Source organism: Serinus canaria, chromosome 25, assembly GCF_022539315.1.
Source record: "Serinus canaria isolate serCan28SL12 chromosome 25, serCan2020, whole genome shotgun sequence".
Lineage (NCBI taxonomy): Eukaryota > Metazoa > Chordata > Aves > Passeriformes > Fringillidae > Serinus > Serinus canaria.
Window position 1 is genome coordinate 9,260,527 of NC_066338.1, and position 23,770 is coordinate 9,284,296.

The window sequence follows — 23,770 nt, forward strand, 5'->3', positions numbered from 1 at the left end:
TTCTTTTATCCCCCTGTTTTTTTCGTTTATTTTCCTATTTTTTTTCTTTTTTCTCCCCCTTTCCCTTCTTTTATTTCCCTTTTTTTCCTTCATTTATTTCCCTTTTTTTCCTTCTTTTATTTCCCTTTTTCCTTCTTTTATTTCCCTTTTTTCCTTTCTTTTTCCCCCATTTTTCTTTTTTCTCCTTATTTCTTCTTTTTTTTCCCTTTTCCTTATTTTATTTCCTCTTTTTTCCCCTTTTATTTCCCCCTTTTTTCCTCTTTTATTTCCCCCATTTTTCCCTTTTATTTCCCCTTTTCCCTCTTTTATTTCCCCCCTTTCTTTTTCCCCTTTTTTCTTTTTTTTTTGGTTTTTATTCCCCTTTTTTCCCCCTTCCTTCTTTTATTTCCTTTTTCCTTTTCCCCTTTCTTTCTGCTTTTCCCTCTTTATTTTTCTGTTTTTCTCTTTTCCCCCTCCTTTTTTATTCCCCCTTTTTCCTCTTTTTTCTTTATTTTCCCTTTTTTAACCCTTTATTTCCCCCTTCATTTTTCATTTTTTTCCCTCCTTCCCCTTTTTTTCCCTTTCTCTGAATTTTTCCTCTCTTTTCTCCATCTTTTCAAAACCTTTTGGATTTCCCCACTTTGCCTTTTGTTTATTTTATAATTTTATTTTTTTTTAATTCTCCGCGCTCTCTGTGCTGCTCCAACCTCCCCTCAAGGCCCTCAGGGCCCGGCCCTTCCCCCCCCCGTTTTTATCGCATTGGACCCAACCCCCCGCGGCCGCTTTGTACAAGGTGGAACTCGATACTTTATGTAGTTTTTATATGTTGTAATATTTCTTCAAATAAATCGCGCCTATAAGTTATAAACAATTAGAAAAGTTTCTCTCCGCCGCGCTACGAGTAGGCCGCAAACGCCATGGCGGCGTTGCTTAGCAACCGCTTCCCGCCATGCCCCGCGCGCGGCGCTTCCCGCCTTCCTCTGCCGGAAGTGACGTCCGCTTACCGGAAGTGGCGGGCGGCCTTTCCGGTGTGGCGGCGTGAGGGCGGCGGAGGCGATGCCGACCGGGGACTACGAGTGAGGGGGGGAGCGGGAACCGGAGACGGGAACCGGGGGCGGGAAAGGGAACCGGGATCGGGGCGGGAACAGCGATCGGGGCCGGGATGGGGTTTGGAGGTGGATGGGGAGCGGCGGCGGCATCGGGCCTGTGGCTGTGTGAGGGGACCGGGAGCGGCATCGGGACCGGGACCGGGGATGGGATCCGGGATTGGGATCAGGAACCGGGATCGGGAATGGGGACCCGGGAGCGGGGTCACGGCGGGCTCGGGGCCTGGCGGGGCCCGCTCGGGAGGTCCCGGTTGTGAGGCCTGGTCGGTCCCGGTTGTGAGGCCTGGTCGGTCCCGGTTGGGGTCCCGGAGGTCCCGGTCGGGGTCCCGGAGGTCCCGGCTGGGGTCCCCGAGGTCCCGGTCGGGGTCCCGGAGGTCCTGGGGGGTTTCGGGCGGGGCCGTGGCCGTGAGGGGAAGGGGGCGGGGGGGGGGGGGGACAGAGGGACAGGAGGGGACAGAGGGACGGGAGGGGACAGAGGGACGGGAGGGACCCTGAGGGTGGCACCGGGAAGGGACAGGAGGGGACAGGGAAGTGACAGGGTCACCTGAGGGTGGCACCAAGAAGGGACAGAGGCACCTGAGGGTGGCACCGGGACAGGAGGGACCCTGAGGGTGGCACCGGGGGCGGACAGGAGGGGATGGGGACACCTGAGGGTGGCACCAGGTGGCACAGGGACACCTGAGGGTGGCACAGGGACACCTGAGGCCGTTGTGTCCCCACAGCTCCAAGCCCAGCTGGGCTGACCAGGTGGAGGAGGAAGGAGGAGAGGATGGTGAGTGACACCTGGGACACCTGGTGGGGTGGCACCTGTGGGACCTGTCACACCTGGGACACCTGGAGGGGTGGCACCTGTGGGACCTGTCACACCTGGTGGGGTGGCACCTGTGGGACCTGTCACACCTGGGACACCTGGGACACCTGGAGTGGCACCGTGTGGGACCTGTCACACCTGGGACACCTGGTGGGGTGGCACCTGTGGGACCTGGGACACCTGGAGGGGTGGCACCTGTGGGACCTGGGACACCTGGTGGGATGGCAACCTGTGGGACCTGTCACACCTGGGACACCTGGAGGGGTGGCACCTGGGACACCTGGAGGGGTGGCACCTGTGGGACCTGGGACACCTGGGACACCTGGTGGGGTGGCACCTGTCACACTGTGGTACCTGTCAGGTGTGATACCTGGGGCACCTGTCACACCTGGAACACTTGTCAGGGGTGGCACCTGTCCACATGTGGTACCTGTCAGGTGTCATACCTGGGACACCTGTCACACCTGGAACACTTGTCAGGGGTGGCACCTGTCCCACCTGTGGCACCTGTCCCACCTGTCATTGGTGGCACCTGTCCCACCTGTGGCACCTGTCCCACCTGTCATTGGTGGCACCTGTCACACCTGTGGCACCTGTCCCACCTGTCCTTGGTGGCACCTCTGTGGCCTTGGGGACAGAGAGCTGCTCCAGGGGCTGGGCAAGCCTGGGGTGACTTGCCCAGGTGAGGCTGTACCTGAGCCCAGGTGAGCCCAGGTGAGGGTCCCTGTGCCCGGGTGAGCCCAGGTGAGGGTCCCTGAGCCCAGGTGGGGGTTCCTGTGCCCAGGTGAGGGTCCCTGTGCCCAGGTGAGCCCAGGTGAGGGTCCCTGAGCCCAGGTGAGCCCAGGTGAGGGTCCCTGAGCCCAGGTGAGCCCAGGTGAGGGTCCCTGAGCCCAGGTGAGGGTCCCTGAGCCCAGGTGAGCCCAGGTGAGGGTCCCTGTGCCCAGGTGAGCCCAGGTGAGGGTCCCTGAGCCCAGGTGAGGGTCCCTGTGCCCAGGTGAGGGTCTCTGAGCCCAGGTGAGCCCAGGTGAGGGTCCCTGTGCCCAGGTGAGGGTCCCTGAGCCCAGGGGGGTCCCTGTGCCCAGGGGAGGGTCCCTGTGCCCAGGTGAGCCCAGGTGAGGGTCCCTGAGCCCAGGTGAGCCCAGGTGAGGCTGTACCTGAGCCCAGGTGACCCCAGGTGTCCCCAGACAAGGTGATCACCAGCGAGCTGCTGAAGGACCTGCCCCTGCCCGGGGTCCTGGGAGGCCCCTCCAGCGCTGAGGCCGAGCTGCTCAAGGGAGGTGAGACGGCACACCTGGGGACACACCTGGGGACAGCTGGGACACACCTGGGGACACAGCTGGGGACAGCTGGGACACAGCTGGGGACACACCTGGGGACACACCTGAGACACACCTGGGGACAGCTGGGACCCACCTGGGGCAGCTGGGACACAGCTGGGGACAGCTGGAACACACCTGAGGGACGAGGGACACAGCTGGGGGACGAGGGACACAGCTGGGACACACCTGGGGACAGCTGGGGACAGCTGGGACACACCTGGGGACACAGCTGGGGACAGCTGGGGACAGCTGGGACACACCTGGGGACACAGCTGGGGACAGCTGGGACACAGCTGGGACACAGCTGGGACACACCTGGGGACACAGCTGGGGACACCTGGGGACACACCTGGGGACAGCTGGGGGAGGAGGGACACACCTGGGGGAGGAGGGGCACACCTGGGAGCACTTGGGGACAGCTGGGGATGCTTGGGGACACATCTGGAGGGGAGGGACACACCTGGGGACAGCTGGGACACACCTGGGGGTACCTGGGGACACCTGGGACACAGCTGGAGGGGAGGGACACAGCTGGGGACACACCTGTGCCCACCTGTCCCCAGGTCCCCTCCCCTCCCCCAAGGAGGTCGTCAATGGCAACATCAAAACCATCACCGAGTACCGCGAGGAGGAGGACGGGCGCAAGGTCAAGGTGGGCACAGCTGGGCACAGCTGGGCACGGGGGCACCTTGGAGCCCTGCAGGTGGCACCTGAGCCCCGAATTTGGCACCTCTGAACCCCAAATTTGGCACCTGAACCCCAAATTCGGCACCTCTGAACCCCAAATTCGGCACCTGAGCCCTAAGTTTGGCACCTCTGGACCCCAAATTTGGCACCTGAACCCCAAATTTGGCACCTGAACCCCAAATTTGGCACCTGAGCCCCAGATTTGGCACCTTTGGACCCCAAATTCGGCACCTGAGCCCTAAAATTTGGCACATGAACCCCAAATTTGGCACCTCTGGACCCCAAATTCGGCACCTGAGCCCCGAATTTGGCACCTCTGGACCCCAAATTCGGCACCTGAACCCCAGATTTGGCACCTGAACCCCAAATTTGGCACCTCTGGACCCCAAATTCGGCACCTGAGCCCTAAAATTTGGCACATGGACCCCAAATTTGCCACCTCTGGACCCCAAATTTGCCACCTGAACCCCAAATTTGGCACCTGAACCCCAAATTTGGCACCTCTGAACCCCGAATTTGGCCCCTCTGAACCCCAAATTTGGCACCTCTGGACCCCGAATTTGGCACCTGAGCCCCAAATTTGGCCCCTCTGGACCCCAAATTTGGCACCTGAGCCCCAAATTTGGCCCCTCTGGACCCCAAATTTGGCTTTTTAGCAATTCTGGTGCTCCAGGAATTCCCAAATTTGGGGTTTTTGGTGCTCAGGTGTTCCAGGAATTCCCAAATTTGGGGTTTTTGGGGCTCAGGTGTTCCAGGAATTCCCAGATTTGGGGTTTTTGGGCTCAGGTGTTCCAGGAATTCCCAGATTTGGGGTTTTTGGGGCTCAGGTGTTCCAGGAATTCCCAGATTTGGGGTTTTTGGGGTTCAGGTGCTCCAGGAATTCCCAAATTTGGGGGTTTTGGGGCTCAGGAATTCCCAAATTTGGGGGTTTTTGGGGCTCAGGAATTCCCAAATTTGGGTTTTTTGGGGGAATTTTGGGGTTCCCAGCCCCATTCCCACATTTTTCCCGTCCCAGATCATCCGGACGTTCCGGATCGAGACCCGCAAAGCCTCCAAGGCCGTGGCCCGGCGCAAGGTGGGGGAAAATGGGGTGAAAAGTGGGAAAAATGGGAAAAAATGGGATTGGGAATGGGGAAAAATGGGATTGGGGATGGGGAAAATGGGAAAAATGGGATAAAAATGGGATTGGGGATGGGGAAAATGAGATAAAAATGGGATTGGGGATGGGGAAAATGGGATTGGGGATGGGGAAAAATGGGGAAAAATGGGATTGGGGAAATGGGAAAATGGGATAAAAATGGGATTGGGGGTGGGAAAAATGGGAAAAAATGGGATGGGGGATGGGGAAAATGGGAAAAAATGGGATTGGGAAAACTGGAATTAAAATGGGGAAAATGGGATTGACCTGGGAATAGGATTGGGAATAGGAAAAAAATGGAATTTACATGGGAAAAATGGGATTTACCTGGGAATGGGATTGGAAAAAATGGGATTTACCTGGGAATGGGATTGGGATTTCCCTGGGGATGAAGAAATTGGTTTTACCTGGGATTGGGAAAACTGGGATTCACCTGGGGATGGGAAATGGGATTTGGGCGTTGCTATGGGAACGGGGCTGGAATCCAGAATTTCCCGGGATTTTCAGGCTCCTTTTCCCATTTTTTTCCCCCCCAGAACTGGAAGAAATTTGGGAATTCCGAGTTCGACGCCCCCGGGCCCAACGTGGCCACGACGACCGTGAGCGACGACGTCTTCATGACCTTCATCACCAGCAAGGAGGTAGGCACAGGTGGGCACAGGTGTGCTCAGGTGTGCCCCAGGTGTGCTCAGGTGTGCCCAAGGTGTGGCCTCAGATGTGCCCAAGTGAGCCCCAGGTGTGCCCAAGGTGTGGCCCCAGGTGTGCCCAAGTGTGCCCCAGGTGTGCCCCAGGTGTGCTCAGGAGTGTCTCAGGTGTGCCCAAGTGAGCCCCAGGTGTGCTCAGGAGTGCCCAAGGTGTGCCCAAGTGAGCCCCAGGTGTGCACAGGTGAGCCCCAGGTGTGCTCAGGTGTGCCCAAGTGAGCCCCAGGTGTGCTCAGGAGTGGCTCAGGTGTGCCCAATGTGTGGCCCCAGGAGTGTCCCAGGTGTGCCCCCAGGAGTATTCCAGGTGTGCCCAAGTGAGCCCCAGCTGTGCCCAGGTGTCCCCAGCTGTGCTCAGGTGTGCCCAGGTGTGCCCAGGTGTGCTCAGGTGTGCCCAGGTGTGCTCAGGTGTGTCCCCCTGCAGAACCTGAACTGCCAGGAGGAGGAGAACCCCCTGAACATCTCTAGGTGTGCCCCGTGCCCACGTGTGTCCCCAGGGGGTTATCAGGGAGGTCCAGGGTTGTCCCCAGGTGTGCCCAGCTGTCCCCAGGTGTGCTCAGGAGTGTGCCCAGGTGTCCCCAGGTGTGCTCAGGTGTGTCCCCCACAGGACCTGAACTGCCAGGAGGAGGAGGACCCCATGAACAAGCTCAAGGGCCAGAAGATCGTCTCGTGCCGCATCTGCAAGGGCGACCACTGGACCACACGCTGCCCCTACAAGGACACGCTGGGGCCCATGCAGAAGGAGCTGGCCGAGCAGCTGGGGCTCTCCACGGGCGAGAAGGAGAAGCTGCCCGGAGGTGGGACCCCAAATCCCACTTTTTTTTGGGGGAATTTTGGGAATTTTTGGGAATTTTCCCCTGTTTTCGTACGGTTACGTAGCCCCAAAGTCAACCATGGTGGCCCCATTGTGGTGGCCCCGTGCAGAAGGAACTGCTGGGGCTCTCCACGGTGGAGAAGGAGAAACTTCATGGAGGTGGGATCCCAAATCCCAAATCCCGGGTTTTTTTTGGGGAATTTTGGGAATTTTTCCCCATTTTTTTACGGATACGTAGCCCCAAAGTCACCTGTGGTGGCCCCGTGCAGAAGGAGCTGCTGGGGCTTGAAGGAGAAACTTCTGGAGGTGCGACCCCAAACCCACATCCCAAACCCCAAATCCCAAATCCCGCTTTCTTTTGGGAATTTTGGGAATTTTCCCCCATTTCTTCATGGTTATGTGGCCCCAAAGTCATCGTGGTGGCCCCAAGGTCACCATGGTGGCCCCGTGCAGAAGGAGCTGCTGGGGCTCTCCACGGGCGAGAAGGAGAAGCTGCCCGGAGGTGGGATCCCAAATCCCAAACCCCAAATCCCAAATCCCATTTTTTTTTGGGGGGAATTTTGGGAATTTTCCCCCGTTTTTTTACGGTTACGTAGCCCCAAGGTCACCTGTGGTGGCCCCATTGTGGTGGCCCCGTGCAGAAGGAGCAGCTGGGGCTGTTCCTCACCTGTCCCACCTGTCCTTCACCTGTCCCACCTGTACCTCACCTGTCCCCCATCTCACCCTTCCCCACCTGTCCCTTTACTTGTCCCCACCTGTCCCATTACCTGTCTCACCTGTCCCAACCTGTCCCATTACCTGTCCCACCTGTCCCCAGCTGTCCCACCTGTCCCTTTACCTGTCCCACCTGTCCCACCTGTCCCTTTACCTGTCCCACCTGTCCCTTTACCTGTCTCACCTGTCCCACCTGTCCCTTTACCTGTCCCCACCTGTCCCTACCTGTCCCCACCTGTCCCTTTACCTGTCCCACCTGTCTCACCTGCAGAGCCGGAGCCGGTGGCCGCTCAGGTGAGCAAGACGGGCAAGTACGTCCCGCCCAGCCTGAGGGACGGCGCCAGCCGGCGCGGGGAGTCCATGCAGCCCAACCGCCGAGGTGAGCGCACCTGGGCGCACCTGGGCACACCTGGGGAGGGTAATAACACACCTGGGGGCACCTGGGGAGGGTGACAGCACACCTGGGCACACCTGGGGAGGGTGACAGCGCACCTGGGACACACCCTGGGCGGCTTTTGGGGACACCTGGGACACACCTGGGGGGCTCTGGGGATACCCGAGACACACCTGGGGATACCTGGGACACACCTGGGGATACCTGGGACACACCTGGGGGTCTTTGGGGACACCTGGGACACATCTGGGGGCCTTTGGGGACACCTGGGACACACCTGGGGCGGCTCTGGGGACACCTGGGGCCACCTGAGTCCCCCTGGGGCGTGGCTGAGCCCACCTGCGCCGGCCCCGCCCTCACCTGCGCCACGCCCACCAGCCGACGACAACGCCACCATCCGCGTCACCAACCTGTCGGAGGACACGCGCGAGACCGACCTGCAGGAGCTCTTCCGCCCCTTCGGCTCCATCTCCCGCATCTACCTGGCCAAGGACAAGACCACGGGCCAGTCCAAGGTCACCTGGGCTCGGGGGGGCGGGGCCGGCCCCGCCAGGTGCGCCGGGTGCTGAGCCAGGTGTGTCCCCGCAGGGCTTCGCCTTCATCAGCTTCCACCGGCGCGAGGACGCGGCCAGGGCCATCGCGGGCGTGTCCGGCTTCGGCTACGACCACCTGATCCTCAACGTGGAGTGGGCCAAGTGAGTGGGGCACACCTGGGCACTCACCTGGGTACACCTGGGGACAGCTGGGGACACACCTGGGGGGGTACATGGTGTCACACCCACCTGATCCTCAACGTGGAGTGGGCCAAGTGAGTGGGGCACACCTGGGGACAGGTGGGGGCACACCTGGGGACACCTGGGGACAGCTGGGGACACACCTGGGGGGGTACATGGTGTCACACCCACCTGATCCTCAACGTGGAGTGGGCCAAGTGAGTGGGGCACACCTGGGGACAGGTGGGCACACACCTGGGTACACCTGGGCACACCTGGGGGACCAGCTGGGGACACACTGGGCACACCTGGCTGGGGACCACCTGGGAACACCTGGGGGCACACCTGGGGGCACACCTGGGTACACCTGGGCACACCTGGGTACACCTGGGGACAGCTGGGTACACCTGGGCACACCTGGGAACTCACCTGGGCACACCTGGGGGCACACCTGAGCACACCTGGGCTCACCTGGGCACACCTGGGGGTCCCTCTCACCTGGCCTGACTCCCTCTTCCCTCCCCCAGGCCCTCCACCAACTGAGCCGCTCCCAGTGGATCCCAGTGGATCCCAGTTTGGTCCCAGTTCATCCCAGTTTGGCTCCAGTGGATCCCAGTTCAATAAAGCTCCGGGTTCTGGCACCGCCCCCATCCCAGGAATTTTTTGGGGGAAAAAAATGGGAATTTTGGGATGGGAAATCGGGAAATTTGTGTGGGAAAATGGGAAATTTGGGAGGAAAATGGGAATTTGGGATGGGAATTTGGGGATTTGGGGTGGGAAGTTGGGAATTTTGGGGGGAAAATGGGAATTTTTTTAGGGAAAAATGGGATTTTGGGGAGGCAAATCGGAATTTTGGAGGAGAAATGGGAATATTCGGGGGGAAAATGGAAATTTTGGGGGGAAATTGGGTGAAAAATGGGTATTTTGGGTGGGAAATGGGATTTTGGGGTAAAAAAAATGAGATTTGGGGTAGAAAAGTGAAATTTTTCCCAGAAAAAAGACCGACACAACTTCCTGGGGTGGATCCAACTTTATTCCTGACATTTTTTTTCACCTTTTTTGGGATTTTTTTCCCATTTTTCTGGGATTTTTCCGGGATTTTTCCCCATTTTTGGGGTTCCCCTTTTTCTTCCATTTCCCCCCTTTTTTTTTTTGGGGTGATTTCCTCTGGATTTGGGGGATCCCAGCAGGGAAAAGCCGGAATGGAAACATGGGGGGGATTTGGGGGGGGGGTCCCAAAATTCCCCTGGGGGACCCCAAACTTTTTCTGGAAAATCCCAAAATCCGTCCTAAATTCCCAAAAATTTTTCCCCCCCTCTCAATTTTTCCTTTTCCGGGCCCGTCCTGGCCGAGGGAAATTTGGGATTTTCCGGGGGCTCAGGAGCTTCCCCCGCTGGGATTTGGGATTTTTGGGGTGTCCTGGGTGGGATTTGGGGTTTTTGGGGTGTCCTGGGTGGGATTTGGAGGTTCCAGGTTGGGATTTGGGGGTTCCAGCTTTCCTGGGATGGGATTTGGGGTTTTTGGGGTGTCCTGGGTGGGATTTTGGGGTGCCAGGGGTGAAATTTTGGGATCCAGGATGGGATTTTGGGGTTCCCCGTTGGGATTTTGGGCTGCCAGGACGAAATTTGGGATTTCCAGGGTGGGATTTGGGGTTTTTGGGGTGTCCTGGGTGGGATTTTTGTGTTCCTGGGTGGGATTTTGGGGTTCCAGCTGTGAATTTTGGGGATCCAGGTGGGGATTTTGGGCTCCTCTTCCGTCGTTTCCGGGCTCGGGGCGCGGCCGAGGGGCTTCGCTTCCTCTTGGAGCTGCTGGGGAACAAATCTGGGGGGAAAAATGAGAAAAATGGGAATTTAGAGGGGGAAAAAATGGGATTTAGGGGGAAAAAATGGGATTTAGGGTAATAAAAATGGGATTTGGGGAAAAAAAAATTGGATTTAGGGGAAAAATTGGGATTTAGGGGGGGAAAAAAAATTGGGATTTCGGGGAAAAATTGGTATTTAGGAGGAAAATTCAGGATTTAGAGGAATAAAAATGGGATTTAGGAAAATAAAAATGAGATTTAGGGGGAAAAAATGGGATTTGGGAGGAAAAATTTGGGTTTTAGGGGAATAAAAATGGGATTTGAGGGAAAAAAAATTGGGATTTAAGGGGAAAAATTGGAATTTAGAGGGAAAATTCGGGATTTAGGAGAATAAAAATGGGATTTGGAGGAATAAAAATGGGATTTAGGGGGAAAAAAATGGGATTTAAGGGAAAAAAGGGAATTTAGGGATAAAATGTTGGGATTTGGGGTGGCAGGAGGGCCCCGGAAGTGTCAGAGCGTTTACTTGGATCCCAAATCACGGAAATTCAGGAATTTTGGTGTCATCAGCCACTTCCGGGGGGGGAAACTCACCTGGAACAGCCCAAAATCACCTGGAATGCCCCAAAATCACCTGAAACCTCCCCAAAAATCACCTGGAACACCCCAAAATCACCTGGAACTCCCCAAAATCGCTCCCCAAACTCACCTGGAACTCCCCAAAAATCACCTGGAACACCCCAAAATTCACCTGGAACTCCCCAAAACTCACCTGGAAAATCCCCAAATCTCCTGACACCTCCCCAGAATTCATCTGAAAACCCCAAAATTCACCTGGAACAGCCCAAAACTCACCTGGCCCCCCCAGACTCACCTGTGTCAGGCTCCTCCCCCAGCTCCTGTCTGTAATATTCGGCCTCGTCCTCGTCCGACGCCTCGGCCTCACCTGCCTCAGGTGCGCCAGGGTCCTCGACGTCGCTGTCACCTCCGGTGTCACCTGAGGGGCCACCTGGGGTGTCACCTGTGGGGCCACCTGGGGCCCGGCCCATCCCGGCCAGGCTGCGCTCCCTGGGGAGAGACAGGTGAGGGACAGGTGAGGGGACACCTGGGGGAGCCTCACCTGTGTCACCTTCCCATCCTCACCTGTGTCACCCTCCTGTCCTCACCTGTGTCACCTTCCTGTCCTCACCTGTGTCACCTTCCCATCCTCACCTGTGTCACCCTCCCGTCCTCACCTGTGTCACCCTCCCTTCCTCACCTGTGTCACCCTCCTGTCCTCACCTGGGAGTCGCCTGCCACCCTCACCTGTGTTCCTGGCACACTTGAGCTCTCACCTGTCCCTGTCCCACCTGTCCCAGATGTCCCTCCTGTCTCACCTGTCCCAGGAGTCTCACCTGTCCCAGGTGTCCCAGCTGTCCCAGGTGTCCAAGCTGTCCCAGGTGTCTCACCTGTCCCAGGTGTCCCCCCTGTCCCAGGTGTCCCCGGTCCATGTCCCCCCCTGTCCCCAGATGTCCCACCTGTCCCAGATGTACCTGTTCCACCTGTCCCAGGTGTCCCCCCCTGTCCCAGGTGTCCCCCCCTGTCCCAGGTGTCTCACCTGTGCCGCTCCCTCTGCTGCCGTTTCCTCTCCAGGTTCTGCTCCTGCTGCCGCCGCCGCTCCGCCCTCACCTGCAGCCGCCGCTCGCGCCGCACCTGCAGCTGCCGCAGCTCCTCCTCACCCTTGGGGGCTGCGGGCACAACACACCTGGCTCACACCTGGCACACCTGGGACACACCTGGGCACACCTGGGACACAGCTGGCACACAGCTGGGCACACCTGTGACACAGCTGGGACACAGCTGGGGACACACCTGGGACTGTGACACACCCGGGCACACCTGGGACACACCTAAGCAGAGGTGAGATCCACCTCACACTGTCCAGGTGTGTCCCCAGTGTGTCCCTCACCTGTCCCAGGTGTGTCACTCACCCAGGCCATGGTACAGGACGTTGCCCTGGCCCAGGTGTGTCCCCAGGTGTGCCCCCAGGTGTGTCCCCAGGTGTGTCCCTCACCTGTCCCAGGTGTCCCCAGGTGCGTCCCCAGGTGTGTCCCCAGGTGTGTCCCCCAGGTGTCCCCAGGTGTGTCACTCACCCAGGCCGTGGTACAGGACATTGCCCTGGCCCAGCCCCTCCTCCACCTTCAGCAGCTGCAGCGTCAGACGGGGCCCGATCTGGGACAGACGGACAGACAGGGGACAGAGGGACAGAGAGAGACAGGGGACAGGGGGACAGAGAGGGGACAGAGGGACAGAGAGAGACAGGGGACAGGGGGACAGAGAGGACAGAAGGGGGACAGACAGACAGACAGACGACAGGGACAGACAGGGGACAGGGACAGACAGGGACAGGGGGACAGAGAGGACAGAAGGGGGACAGACAGACAGGGGACAGAGGGGACAGACGGACAGACAGGGGACAGAGGGACAGGGGGACAGACAGGGGACAGAGGGACAGGGACGTGGGCAGGGACAGGGGGACAGATAGGGGGACCCCGGTGAGCTGTGGTGTCACCTGGGCACCGCCCCCACCTGTCCCCAACCCCCCGTTTGTCACCCCAGTGTCCCCTCAGTGCCCCCAATGTCCCCTCAGTGTCCCCAATGTCCCCTCGGTCAGTCTGATGGCACTCTGCTGGGTGGCCGCGTTGCCCATTGATTTGTCCCCAGTGTCCCCAGTGATGTCCCCCAGTGTCCCCCTCAGTGTCACCCTCAGCGACGGTCCAGTCCTGATTGGCACGTCTGCTGAGGGTAACAGCCCAGTTGGTCGCCCAAGGATGTACCCCAGTGTCCCTTCAGTGTCGCCCCGACCGCTCGACCTCCAGGGGGTCTTTCATGTCCTGATCGGCACTCCTGCGGGTCACCGCCAGTGTCCCCAATGATGTCCCCAGTGTCCCCCCAGTGTCACCCCGACCTTCGGTCAGTGCTGGATGGCACTCTGCTGTGGTGGCCGCGTTGCCCATTGATGTCCACCGTGTCCCCAGTGCTGGCCCCCCAATGTCCCCTCAGTGTCACCTCGGTCAGTCTGATGGCACTCTGCTGGGTGGCCGCGTTGCCGCGCCCGGCGCAGTTCTGGGGCAGTTCCAGAACGTTCTGGGACCCGTCCGGCTCCGCCTCGCTCTCGGACAGGACGGCGTCCCTGGGGGGACAGGGACAGTGACACCTCTGGGGGACAGGGACACAGGGACAGTGACACCTCTGGGGGACAGGGACAGGGACACGGGGACGGGACAGGTGACAGGGGACAGGGACAGTGACACCTCTGGGGGACAGGGACACAGGGACAGTGACACCTCTGGGGGACAGGGACAGGGACAGGGACACTCTGGGGGACAGGGACACAGGGACAGGGACAGTGACACAGTGACACAGGGACACAGGGACACAGGGACAGTGACACCTCTGGGGGACAGGGACACAGGGACAGAGACACCTCTGGGGGACAGGGACAGGGACAGGGACACCTCTGGGGGACAGGGACACAGGGACAGGGGACAGTGACACAGTGACACAGGGACACAACAGGGACAGTGACACCTCTGGGGGACAGTGACACAGGGACAGTGACACAGGGGACAGTGACACAGTGACACAGGGACACAGGGACAGTGACCAATGTCCCTAATGTCCCCAGGGTGTCCCCAATGTCCCCATACCCGGTGAGCAGCTGGCTGACATCGTCCATCCTGCCCAGGATGTCCCCAATGTCCCTGTGATGTCCCCAAGATGTCCCCTAGGTGTCCCCAAGGTGTCCCCAATGTCCCCAAGGTACCCAGTGAGCAGCTGGCTGACGTCGTCCATCCTGCCCAGGATGTCCCTGTGATGTCCCCAATGTCCCCAAGGTGTCCCTGTGATGTCCCCAAGGTGTCCCCAAGGTGTCCCCATACCCAGTGAGCAGCTGGCTGACGTCATCCATCCTGCCCAGGGTGTCCCCAGGATGTCCCTGTGATGTCCCCAGGATGTCCCCAATGTCCCCAAGGTGTCCCCAATGTCCCCAGGATGTCCCCAAGGTGTCCCCAATGTCCCTGTGATGTCCCCAAGGTGTCCCCAATGTCCCCATACCCGGTGAGCAGCTGGCTGACGTCGTCCATCCTGCCCAGGTCAGGGAATTTCTCCTGGAGAATTTTCCGGATCCCCCGGCTGAGCCCAACGGGAACCACCTGGACACTGCTGGAATTGGGGCAAAAACAGGGGAATTTGGGAAAAAATGGGGAAAAATGGGAAAACAGGGAAAAAATGGGGAAAAATGGGGAAAAATGGGGAAAAATGGGGAAAAAATGGGGAAAAAAGGGGAAAAAAATGGGGAAAATGGGGAAAAATGGGGAAAAATGGGGAAAAAATGGGGAAAAAATGGGGAAAAAATGGGGAAAAAATGGGGAAAAAATGGGGAAAAATGGGGAAAAGGGGGAAAAATGGGGAAAAATGGGAAAAAATGGGGAAAAATGGGCAAAAATGGGGAAAAAATGGGGAAAAACAGGGGAAAAACAGGGGAAAAATCCAGGGGAAAATGGGGAAAAATGGGGAAAAAATGGGGAAAAAATGGGGAAAAAATGGGGAAAAAATGGGAAAAAATGGGGAAAAAATGGGGAAAAATCCAGGGGAAAATGGGGAAAAACAGGGGAAAAATGGGAATTTGGGAATGGGGAACCACCTGGGCACTGCTGGGATGGGGGAAAAAATGGGAAAAAATGGGGGAAAATGGGAAAAAATGGGGAAAAATGGGGAAAATTGGGGAAAACAGGGAAAAAAACAGGAAAAAATGGGGAAAAACGGGGAAAAAAATGGGAATTTGGGAATGGGGAACCAGCTGGGCACTGGTGGAATGGGGGAAAACCAGGGAAATTTGGGAAAAATCTGGAAAAATCTGGGGAAAAATGGGGAAAAATGGGAAAAAAATGGGAAAAAACGGGGAAAAAACGGGAAAAAACAGGGGAAAAATGGGAAAAAATGGGAAAAAATGGGAATTTGGGAATGGGGAACCACCTGGGCACTGCTGGAATTGGGGAGAAACAAGGGAATTTGGGAAAAAATGGGAAAAAAAGGGAAAAAGCCTGGAAAAATGGGGAAAACCAGGGGAAAAATCCAGGGGAAAATGGGAAAATCCAGGGGAAATCCTAGAAAAATGGGAGTTCAGGAATTTGGGATTTGGGGAATTTGGGAATTCGGGATTTAGGGATTTTGGTAATTCAGGATTTTGGAATTCAGGACTTTGGGATTTCGGGATTTTGGGAATTCTGGAATTTGAGAATTCAGGACTTTTTTGGGATTTTGGGAATTCAGGATTTTGGGAATCTGGAATTCAGGAGTTTGAGAATTTGGGAATTCAGGATTTTGGGAATTTGGGAATTCAGGACTTTGGGAATTTGGGAATTCAGGATTTTGGGATTTGGGGAATTCAGGATTTTGGGACTTTGGGATTTGGGGAATTCAGGATTTTGGGACTTTGGGATTTGGGGAATTCAGGACTTTGGGATTTTGGGAATGCAGGACTTTGGGAATTCGGGATTTTGGTATTTTGAGCCTTTGGCAATTCAGGACTTTGGGATTTTGGGAATTCAGGATTTGGGAATTCAGGATTTAGGGAATTAGGGAATTTGGGATTTTGGGATTTAGGGATTTTGGGAATTCAGGATTTAGGGAATTCAGGATTTTGGGATTTAAGGAATTCAGGATTTTGGGATTTAGGGAATTCAGGATTTGGGATGTTGGGAATTCGGGATTTTGGGATTTAGGGAATTCAGGACTTTGGGATGTAGGGAATTTGGGAATTCGGGATTTAGGGAATTCGGGATTTTGGGATGTAGGGAATTTGGGGAATTCAGGATTTTGGGAATTTGGGATTTAGGGATTTTGGGAATTTGGGATTTAGGGATTTTGGGAATTAGGGATGTAGGGAATTTGGGCTGGAGGGGCTGGGCTCTCACTAGTGCCGCAGCTGCAGCAGCCGCGCCTCGGCCTCGTAGGAGATCAGCAAACAGCGACGGATGGAGTTCAGGTTCACCTGCGGCAGGGAAACTCCCAGCAAATCCCCGACAATTCCCAAAAAATCCACCATTAATTCCCCAATAAATTCCCAATTAATCCCCATCAAATCCCCCATCAATTCCCAAAAAATCCACCATTAATTCCCCAATAAATTCCTCATTAAATCCCCCATTAATTCCCAATCAATTCCCCATTAATTCCCAATAAATTCCCCATTAATCCCCCATTAATTCCCAATCAATTCCCCATTAATTCCCAATCCCCATTAATCCCCCATTAATCCCCATCAATTCCCAATTAAATCCCCATTAATTCCCAATCAATTCCCCATTAAATCCCCATCAATTCCCCATCAAATCCCCATCAATTCCCAAAAAATTCCCCATTAAATCCCCCAAAAAATTCCCCATTAATTCCCAATCAATTCCCCATTAAATCCCCAATCAATCCCCAATTAAATCCCCATTAATTCCCAATTAAATCCCCATTAATCCCAATCAATTCCCCATTAAATCCCCATCAATTCCCCATCAAATCCCCATCAATTCCCAAAAAATTCCCCATTAAATCCCAATTAATTCCCCAAAAATTTCCCCATTAATTCCCAATCAATTCCCAATTAATACCCAATTAAATCCCCATTAATTCCAAATCAATTCCCCATTAAATCCCCATTCCCAATAAAATCCCCATTAATCCCCCATTAATTCCTGATTAATTCCCCATTAAATCCCCAATCAATTCCCCATTAAATCCCCATTAATTCCCCAATTAAGTCCCCATTAAATTCCCCATTAATTCCCAATCAATTCCCCATTAATCCCCCATTAATTTCCCATTAATCCCCCAATAATTTCCCATTAATCCCCAATAAATTCCCAAGTAATCCCCCATTAATTCCCAATAAATTCCCTATTAATCACCCATCAATTCCCAATAAATCCCCCATTAAATCCCAATTAAATCTCCATTATTTCCCAATTAATTCCCAATAAATTCCCTATTAATCCCCCATTAATTCCCAATAAATCCCCCATGAATCCCCCCCAATTCCCGAGGAATTCCAGAAGTTTCCCTGACCCTGTGGACGTTGAGGGTGGGCAGCATTCCCTGGAACATCCCGGCCGTCAGCCGCAGCTCCGGCCCCCCCTGCACCCCAAAATTGCCCAGCACCAGCAGGGGGGGGTGCAGGAACTGCTGCTCGTGCATGCGGTGCCTGCGCAGGGCTGAGACCACATCCCGGACCAGGGAGTACTGGAATGGGGCAAAAAAGGGGGAAATTGGGAAAAATATTAATTATTTTATATAGAAATTCAAAAAAAATCCCATGAAAATCCCATGAAAATCCCATGAAAATCCCATGAAAATCCCATGAAAATCCCATTAAAATGCAGCTGCTGGTGCAGGCGGTGCCTCCTCAGGGCTGAGAGCACATCCTGGACCAGGGAGTACTGGAATGGGGCAAAAAAGGGGGAAAATGGGAAAAATATCCATTAAAATATTCAAAATTTTAAAAAAATCCCATGAAAATCCCATGAAAATCCCATTAAAATGCAGCTGCTGGTGCAGGCGGTGCCTCCTCAGGGCTGAGAGCACATCCCGGACCAGGGAGTGCTGGAATGGGGAAAAAAAGGGGGAAAATGGGAAAAAATGGAGTTAAATCCTGAAAAAATTCATTAAAATCCCATTAAAATCCAGCCCAGGATCAGCAAAACTCCCCAGAATCTCAGTGGTGCCTGCAGGGAGGAGGTCACAGAGCAGGGAGTGCTGGAATGGGGGAAAAAAGGGGGAAATTGGTTAAAACATCCATTAAAATATTCAAAAATTTTAAAAAATCCCATGAAAATCCCATGAAAATGCAGCTGCTGGTGCAGGCGGTGCCTCCGCAGGGCTGAGAGCACATCCCGGACCAGGGAGTGCTGAAATGGGGCAAAAAAGGGAGAAAATGGGAAAAATATCCATTAAAATATTCAAAATTTTAAAAAAATCCCATGAAAATCCCATTAAAATCCAGCCCAGGATCAGCAAAAAATGAAATCATAAAAAAGGGTCCAGGGTTTGGATCAGGGAGGGTTGGGGAAAATGGGGAAAATGGGGAAAAAATGGGGAAAATGGGAAAAATGGGGGAAAATGGGGAAAATAATTGTGAGAAATGGAAAAACGGGGTAAATTCAAAGGGAGAAAATGAGGAAAAATTTTTTGCCCCGTTTACCTCCCCATGTCCCCCTTCTTCCCCCCTTTCTGTCCCCTTTTTCCCCCCCTTTTCGCCCCTTCTTCCCCCCTTTTTTCGTTGTTCCCTCCACCTTCTCCCCTTCTTCCCCCCTGTTTTTCCCCCTTTCCCTCCCCCTTTCTCCCCTTAGGCCCCCCCTGGTGCCCCGGTTCCCTCCCCCGCGTCCCCTGCTCCCCCTTGCTTCCCCTGTTGCACCCCTTTGCCTCCCCCTGCTCCCCCCTTTGTTCCCTGTTTCCCCCCTTTCCCCCCCTTGGGACACTGGGGCCCTAGGGGTCAGCCTTTTTCCCCCTTTTCCCCTTTTCCCCCCGTGTTCTCCCCTTTGTATCCTTTGGTTCCCCTTTGGCCCCCTTGGTCCCCCCCCCTTGTGGTGCCCCTGGGTCCAATGGAAACAACTAGGGCAAAATGGGAACACCAACAGTAACCTGGACCATTGGGAACAACTGGGGATACTTTGTGGTACCATTTATTAAACCCCCTTGTTTGTAAAATGGTAAAAACATGTGGGAAAAATGTTAAACCAAAATTGTCGGAAATTGTTACAATTTGTAAACCATGGGATAAAACTTTTGAAAAAAAAAAATGGGGAAAAATGGGATTTGATCCCAAAATATTCCACAAAACCAGCTCAGAATTCCTAAAAATAAAACCTGGGATCAATCCCTGCCCCAGGATCCCAAAAAATCCCCCCAGAATTCCCAAAATTCCCAAAATTCCTGGATTTACCTGCAGCACTTTGAAGGTCAGGGTGGGACCCCCCGGGAGGCGGAAAAGTTTCTGGGGAAGAGAAAAGGTTCAGAAAAGGGAAAATCCAGGGAAATTCAGGGAAATTCTGGGGAAAATTCCCAGAAAAATCCCAAAAAATCTCAGGAAAATTCTGGGAAAATTCCTTGGAAAATTCCCAGAAAAAATCCCAAAAAATCTCAGGAAAATTCTGGGAAAATTCCAAGGAAAATTCCCAGGAAAATCCCAAAAAATATCAGGAAAATTCTGGGAGAAATTCCAGGAAAATCTCCAAAAAAACCCAGAAAAATCCTGGGAAAAATCCTGGTTAAATTCCCAGGAAAATCCTGAAAAATCCCAGGAAAATTCCCATAAAAATCCCAGGAAAATTCTGGAAAAAATCCCAGAAAATCCTGGGAAAATTCCCAGAAAAATCTGGGAAAAGTCCCGGAAAATTCCGGGAAAAATCCTCAGAAACATCCCAAAAAATCCTGGAAAAATCCCAGAAAACTTCCAGAAAAAAATCCATTAAATTCCCGGAAAATTCCCATTAAAATCCCAGAAAATTCTGGAAAAATTCTCAGAAAAATCTCAGAAAATTCTTGGGAAAATCCTCGGAAAATTCCGGGAAAAATCCCAGAAAAATCTCAAAAATTCCTGGAAAAATCCCAGTAAATTCCTCGAAAAATCCTGGAAAAATCCCAGTAAATTCCTCGAAAAATCCTGGAAAAATCCCAGTAAATTCCTTGAAAAATCCTGGAAAAAAAATCTCAAAAAATTCTCAGAAAATTCCTGGAAAAATCCCAGAAAAATGCGGGAAAATTCCCAGAAAATTCCTGAAAAATCCCAGAAAATTCCCGGAAAAATTCCCGACCCCAAATCCCAAACAATTCCCCGAATTCCCGGCCCCATCAGAGCGTTTACTTTGGGATCCATCACGGAATTTGGGATCAATCATGGAAAATTCCTCATCCCCTGGGGCCGGGAGGGCTCGGGGACCCTCTGGAATTGCCAGAATTCCCAAAATTCCCGGAATTCCGGGAGTTCTCACCAGGTTGATCCCACTCTGGGATTTGCTGAGCGCCAGGAACTGCGTCACGCCCAAGGGCCCGGCCACGGCCAGAAGGTCCCGCAGGGAATTGCTCCGGCGCACCTGGAAAATTCCAGAATTCCTCAGTCCCAAAATTCCTGAGATCCCAAATTCCTCAATCCCAAAATTCCTCAGTCCCAAAATTCCTGAGATCCCAAATTCCTCCATCCCAGAATTCCTCAGATCCCAAAAATCCTCAGTCCCAAAATTCCTCAATCCCAAATTCCTGACTCAAAACATTCCTGAGATCCCAAAATTCCTCAATCCCGGAATTCCTCAATCCTGAAATTCCTGACTCAAAACATTTCCTAAAATCCCAAAATTCCTGAGATCCCAAATTCCTGAAATCCAAAAATCCTGAGATGCCAAATTCCTCAGTCCTGGAATTCCTCAGATCCTAAAAATCCTGAGATCCCAAATTCCTCCATGCCAAAAATCCTGAGTCCCAAATTCCTACAATTCCAAAATCCTCAGATCCCAAATTCCTCCATCCCGGAATTCCTCAATCTCGAAAACCCTGAGATCCTGGAATTCCTCAGACCCCAAAAATCCTGACTCAAAACGTTCCTGAGATCCCAAATTCCTCAGATCCCAAATTCCTACAATTCCAAATTCCTCAGATCCCAAAAATCCTCAGTCCCAAATTCCTCAGATCCCAAATTCCTACAATCCCAAAATCCTGAGATCCCAAATTCCTCAGTCCTGGAATTCCTCAGATCCCAAAAATCCTCAATCCCAAATTCCTGACTCAAAACATTCCTGAGATCCCAAAATTCCTGACTCAAAACGTTCCTCAGATCCCAAAAATCCTGAATCCCAGAATTCCTCAATCCCAAAAATCCTCAGATCCCAAAAATCCTCAATCCCAAAAATCCTCAATCCCAAAAATCCTCAGATCCCAAATTCCTAAAATTCCAAAATCCTCAGATCCCAAAAATCCTCAGTCCTGGAATTCCTCAGATCCCAGAATTCCTGAGATCCCAAAAATCCTCAATCCCAAATTCCTCAGTCCTGGAATTCCTCAGATCCCAAAATTCCTCAATCCCGAAATTCCTGAGATCCCAAAAATTCCTCACTCCCAAAATTCCTGAGATCCCAAAATTCCTGAGATCCAAAAATTCCTGAATCCCCAATTCCTGAATCCCAGAATTCCTGGAAGAGAAACCTTGGAATTCCTGGAAAATCCCATTCTGAGGCTGTCCCCAGTGCCCCAGGTGTGTCCCCAGGTGTGTCCCCAATGTCCCCAGGTGTGTCCCCAATGTCCCAGGTGTGTCCCCAGGTGTCACCTGCAGGCTCCAGCCCTGAAGGGCTCCAGGACCCTCCTGAGGTTATTCCCAGTGTCCCCAGTACCCCAATGTCCCCAATCCCAGTGACCCCAGGTGTGTCCCCAATGTCCCCAGGTGTGTCCCCAGGTGTGTCCCCAATGTCCCCAGGTGTCACCTGCAGGCTCCTGGCCGTGTAGGGCTCCAGGACCCTCCTGAGCCCATTCCCAATGTCCCCATACCCCAATGTCCCCAATCCCAGTGACCCCAGTTGTGTCCCCATGTCCCCAGTGACCCCAGGTGTGTCCCCAATGTCCCCAGGTGTGTCCCCAGGTGTGTCCCCAATGTCCCCAGGTGTGTCCCCAATGTCCCAGGTGTGTCCCCAGGTGTCACCTGCAGGCTCCTGGCCGTGTAGGGCTCCAGGACCCTCCTGAGATTATTCCTCAGGCCATTCCCGGTGTCCCCAGTACCCCAATGTCCCCAATCCCAGTGACCCCAGGTGTGTCCCCAATGTCCCCAGGTGTGTCCCCAGGTGTGTCCCCAATGTCCCCAGGTGTCACCTGCAGGCTCCTGGCCGTGTAGGGCTCCAGGACCCTGCGCAGGTCCCGGCAGAGGCTCCTGAGGCTCCTCCCGGGGCGGCCGCGGGCGAACACGAAGGAGTGAGGGACGGAGCCGAACTCCTGCTCCGAGCGCTGCCGGGCCTCAGCCCGCTGCTGCCGCTGGAACCGGCTCTGAAATTAGCATAAATTAGCATAAATTAGCATAGAGTATCCCAAATCCCAGCTGGGAACACGAAGGAGTGAGGGACGGAGCCGAACTCCTGCTCCGAGCGCTGCCGCGCCTCAGCCCGCTGCTGCCGCTGGAACCGGCTCTGGAATCAGCATAAATTAGCATAAATTAGCATGAGATATCATAAATTAGCATAAATTAGCATAGAGTATCCCAAATCCCAGCTGGGAACACAAAGGAGTGAGGGACGGAGCCGAACTCCTGCTCCGAGCGCTGCCGCGGGCCTCAGCCCGCTGCTGCCGCTGGAACCGGCTCTGGAATTAGCATAAATTAGCATAAATTAGCATAGAATATCATAGATTATCCCAAATCCCGGCTGGGAACACGAAGGAGTGAGGGACGGAGCCGAACTCCTGCTCCGAGCGCTGCCGCGCCTCAGCCCGCTGCTGCCGCTGGAATCGGCTCTGTGATTAGCATAAATTAGCATAAATTAGCATAAAATAGCATAAATTAGCATAAAGATCCCAAACGGTCCCGAATGCCAGCTGGGAACACGAAGGAGTGAGGGACGAGGGACGGAGCCACGGAGCCGAACTCCTGCTCCGAGCGCTGCCGCTGGAATCGGCTCTGAAATTAGCATAAATTAGCATAAATTAGCATAAATATCCCAAGTGATCTCCAAATGCCGGGACCGAGCCGAACTCCCCACCTGAGCGTTCGAAGAGTGAAATGGCATAAATTGGCATAAATTAGCATAATTTATCTCAAAGTTTGGGGGATTTTGGGAATTGGGGTCCTGAGAAGCCCCAAAATCCGGGAATTTCCAGCCCCTCCCGACCCTAAAATTCCAATTTTTGACCCCAAAATGAGCTAAAAACCCCAAAAATTGGGAGTTTAGAATCCTCAGATCCCAAATTCCCCAAAAACAGAGAGCGGAAAATCAGAAATTTGGGAATTTTGGGAATTCTTATCCCAAATTTCCACCAGAGACCCCAAAATCCGGGGGTTCCCAACCCATCCTAACCCTAAAATTCCAATTTTTGACCCCAAAATGGGTTAAAAACCCCAAAATTGGGCAATTCCGAGATCCCCTACCACGTCGATCGCACTTTTCCCCTCACGATTCCCAAAATTTGGAATTTCTCCCCTCACGATTCCCAAATTTTTGGGATTTTTTCCCCTCACGATTCCCGACATTTGGCGATCCCGCCGCTTTTTTCGCCCCTCCCGCCTCATTCCGCGCTCCCCCCGCCATTTCCCTCCCCTGAGCCTTCCCTATCCCGGTTTCTCCCGGTTTTTTTCCCGGTTTTTTTCCCGTTTTTCCCGAATTTTTCCCGATTTTTCCCCTCCCGACCTTCCCGGGCCGCCCCATCCCGGCGCCGCCGCGTGGCCTCGCTACTTCCGGTGTCCCCTCCGCGCCTTCCGGCCACTTCCGGTGGTGCGTCACTTCCGGGCGTCACGTGTTTCCCCGCACTTGAGTTCCGCTGGTTTTGTTGGGAGCCCAAAATCCCCAAAAAATCCCCAAAAAAATCCCAAAAAAATCCCCA

At 54.0% G+C, this 23,770-nt stretch overlaps 2 protein-coding genes and 3 long non-coding RNA genes across 20 annotated transcripts in view; 2 read left to right on the top strand and 3 right to left on the bottom strand.

Annotated features, from left to right (window-relative positions):
- The first annotated feature begins 941 nt into the window (after window positions 1-941).
- Window positions 942-23,770, top strand: part of EIF3G (eukaryotic translation initiation factor 3 subunit G) — a 68,240-nt gene continuing 45,411 nt past the window's right edge. The window contains exons 1-11 of one of the 4 annotated variants that reach the window (XM_050984126.1): window positions 942-1,055; window positions 1,808-1,857; window positions 3,081-3,173; window positions 3,779-3,867; window positions 4,918-4,977; window positions 5,577-5,681; window positions 6,346-6,535; window positions 7,538-7,645; window positions 8,039-8,175; window positions 8,249-8,355; window positions 8,901-9,014. In XM_050984126.1, coding sequence (XP_050840083.1) covers window positions 1,036-1,055; window positions 1,808-1,857; window positions 3,081-3,173; window positions 3,779-3,867; window positions 4,918-4,977; window positions 5,577-5,681; window positions 6,346-6,535; window positions 7,538-7,645; window positions 8,039-8,175; window positions 8,249-8,355; window positions 8,901-8,916 — 975 coding nt within the window. In that variant the 5' untranslated portion in view covers window positions 942-1,035 and the 3' untranslated portion in view covers window positions 8,917-9,014. Of the gene's footprint in view, window positions 1,056-1,807; window positions 1,858-3,080; window positions 3,174-3,778; window positions 3,868-4,917; window positions 4,978-5,576; window positions 5,682-6,345; window positions 6,536-7,537; window positions 7,646-8,038; window positions 8,176-8,248; window positions 8,356-8,900; window positions 9,015-23,770 lie in introns of those variants that run through there. The other 3 variants (XM_050984129.1, XM_050984128.1, XM_050984127.1) reach the window with 3 other exon arrangements.
- LOC127060541 (uncharacterized) lies at window positions 1,808-3,185 on the bottom strand. 7 transcript variants are annotated; one of them, XR_007779724.1, is made up of 5 exons: window positions 3,051-3,185; window positions 2,343-2,830; window positions 2,092-2,266; window positions 2,026-2,058; window positions 1,828-1,976 (listed from the first exon to the last, which is right to left on the bottom strand). It is a non-coding gene; the product is annotated as an uncharacterized LOC127060541 (long non-coding RNA). The 7 variants fall into 7 exon arrangements; XR_007779726.1 differs by having other exon boundaries at window positions 2,343-2,930; window positions 3,051-3,149; XR_007779727.1 differs by lacking the exon at window positions 3,051-3,185 and having other exon boundaries at window positions 1,808-1,910; window positions 2,026-2,091; window positions 2,126-2,266; window positions 2,343-2,434.
- Window positions 2,651-3,068, top strand: LOC127060546 (uncharacterized). Of its 3 annotated transcripts, none has more exons than XR_007779740.1 (3): window positions 2,651-2,730; window positions 2,821-2,890; window positions 2,979-3,068. It is a non-coding gene; the product is annotated as an uncharacterized LOC127060546 (long non-coding RNA). The 3 variants fall into 3 exon arrangements; XR_007779738.1 differs by having other exon boundaries at window positions 2,702-2,790; XR_007779739.1 differs by having other exon boundaries at window positions 2,702-2,760.
- Window positions 3,856-4,551, bottom strand: LOC127060545 (uncharacterized). 4 transcript variants are annotated; one of them, XR_007779736.1, is made up of 4 exons: window positions 4,470-4,551; window positions 4,175-4,300; window positions 3,988-4,091; window positions 3,856-3,945 (listed from the first exon to the last, which is right to left on the bottom strand). It is a non-coding gene; the product is annotated as an uncharacterized LOC127060545 (long non-coding RNA). The 4 variants fall into 4 exon arrangements; XR_007779734.1 differs by having other exon boundaries at window positions 3,886-4,091; XR_007779737.1 differs by lacking the exon at window positions 4,470-4,551 and adding an exon at window positions 4,384-4,455 and having other exon boundaries at window positions 3,886-4,091; window positions 4,175-4,238.
- Window positions 9,389-23,686, bottom strand: PPAN (peter pan homolog). Of its 2 annotated transcripts, none has more exons than XM_050984015.1 (12): window positions 23,578-23,686; window positions 22,055-22,225; window positions 20,194-20,295; window positions 19,146-19,196; window positions 17,273-17,446; window positions 16,132-16,208; window positions 14,270-14,374; window positions 13,223-13,346; window positions 12,307-12,385; window positions 11,772-11,901; window positions 11,049-11,242; window positions 9,389-10,194 (listed from the first exon to the last, which is right to left on the bottom strand). In XM_050984015.1, the coding sequence occupies exons 1-12, from the start codon at window positions 23,593-23,595 to the stop codon at window positions 9,692-9,694; spliced, it is 1,728 nt and encodes a 575-aa protein (XP_050839972.1). In that variant the 5' UTR covers window positions 23,596-23,686; the 3' UTR covers window positions 9,389-9,691. The 2 variants fall into 2 exon arrangements, with proteins under 2 accessions (XP_050839972.1, XP_050839971.1); XM_050984014.1 differs by having other exon boundaries at window positions 14,270-14,377.

Excerpts from the sequence above, each read along its gene's own strand:
- PPAN (XM_050984014.1), bottom strand. Across the intron at positions 17,447-19,145 it reads TGACCTTCAAAGTGCTGCAG|TACTCCCTGGTCCGGGATGT; the intron begins GTAAATCCAGGA and ends GCCCCATTCCAG. Across the intron at positions 11,902-12,306 it reads TGTCCTGTACCACGGCCTGG|CCCCCAAGGGTGAGGAGGAG; the intron begins GTGAGTGACACA and ends TTGTGCCCGCAG.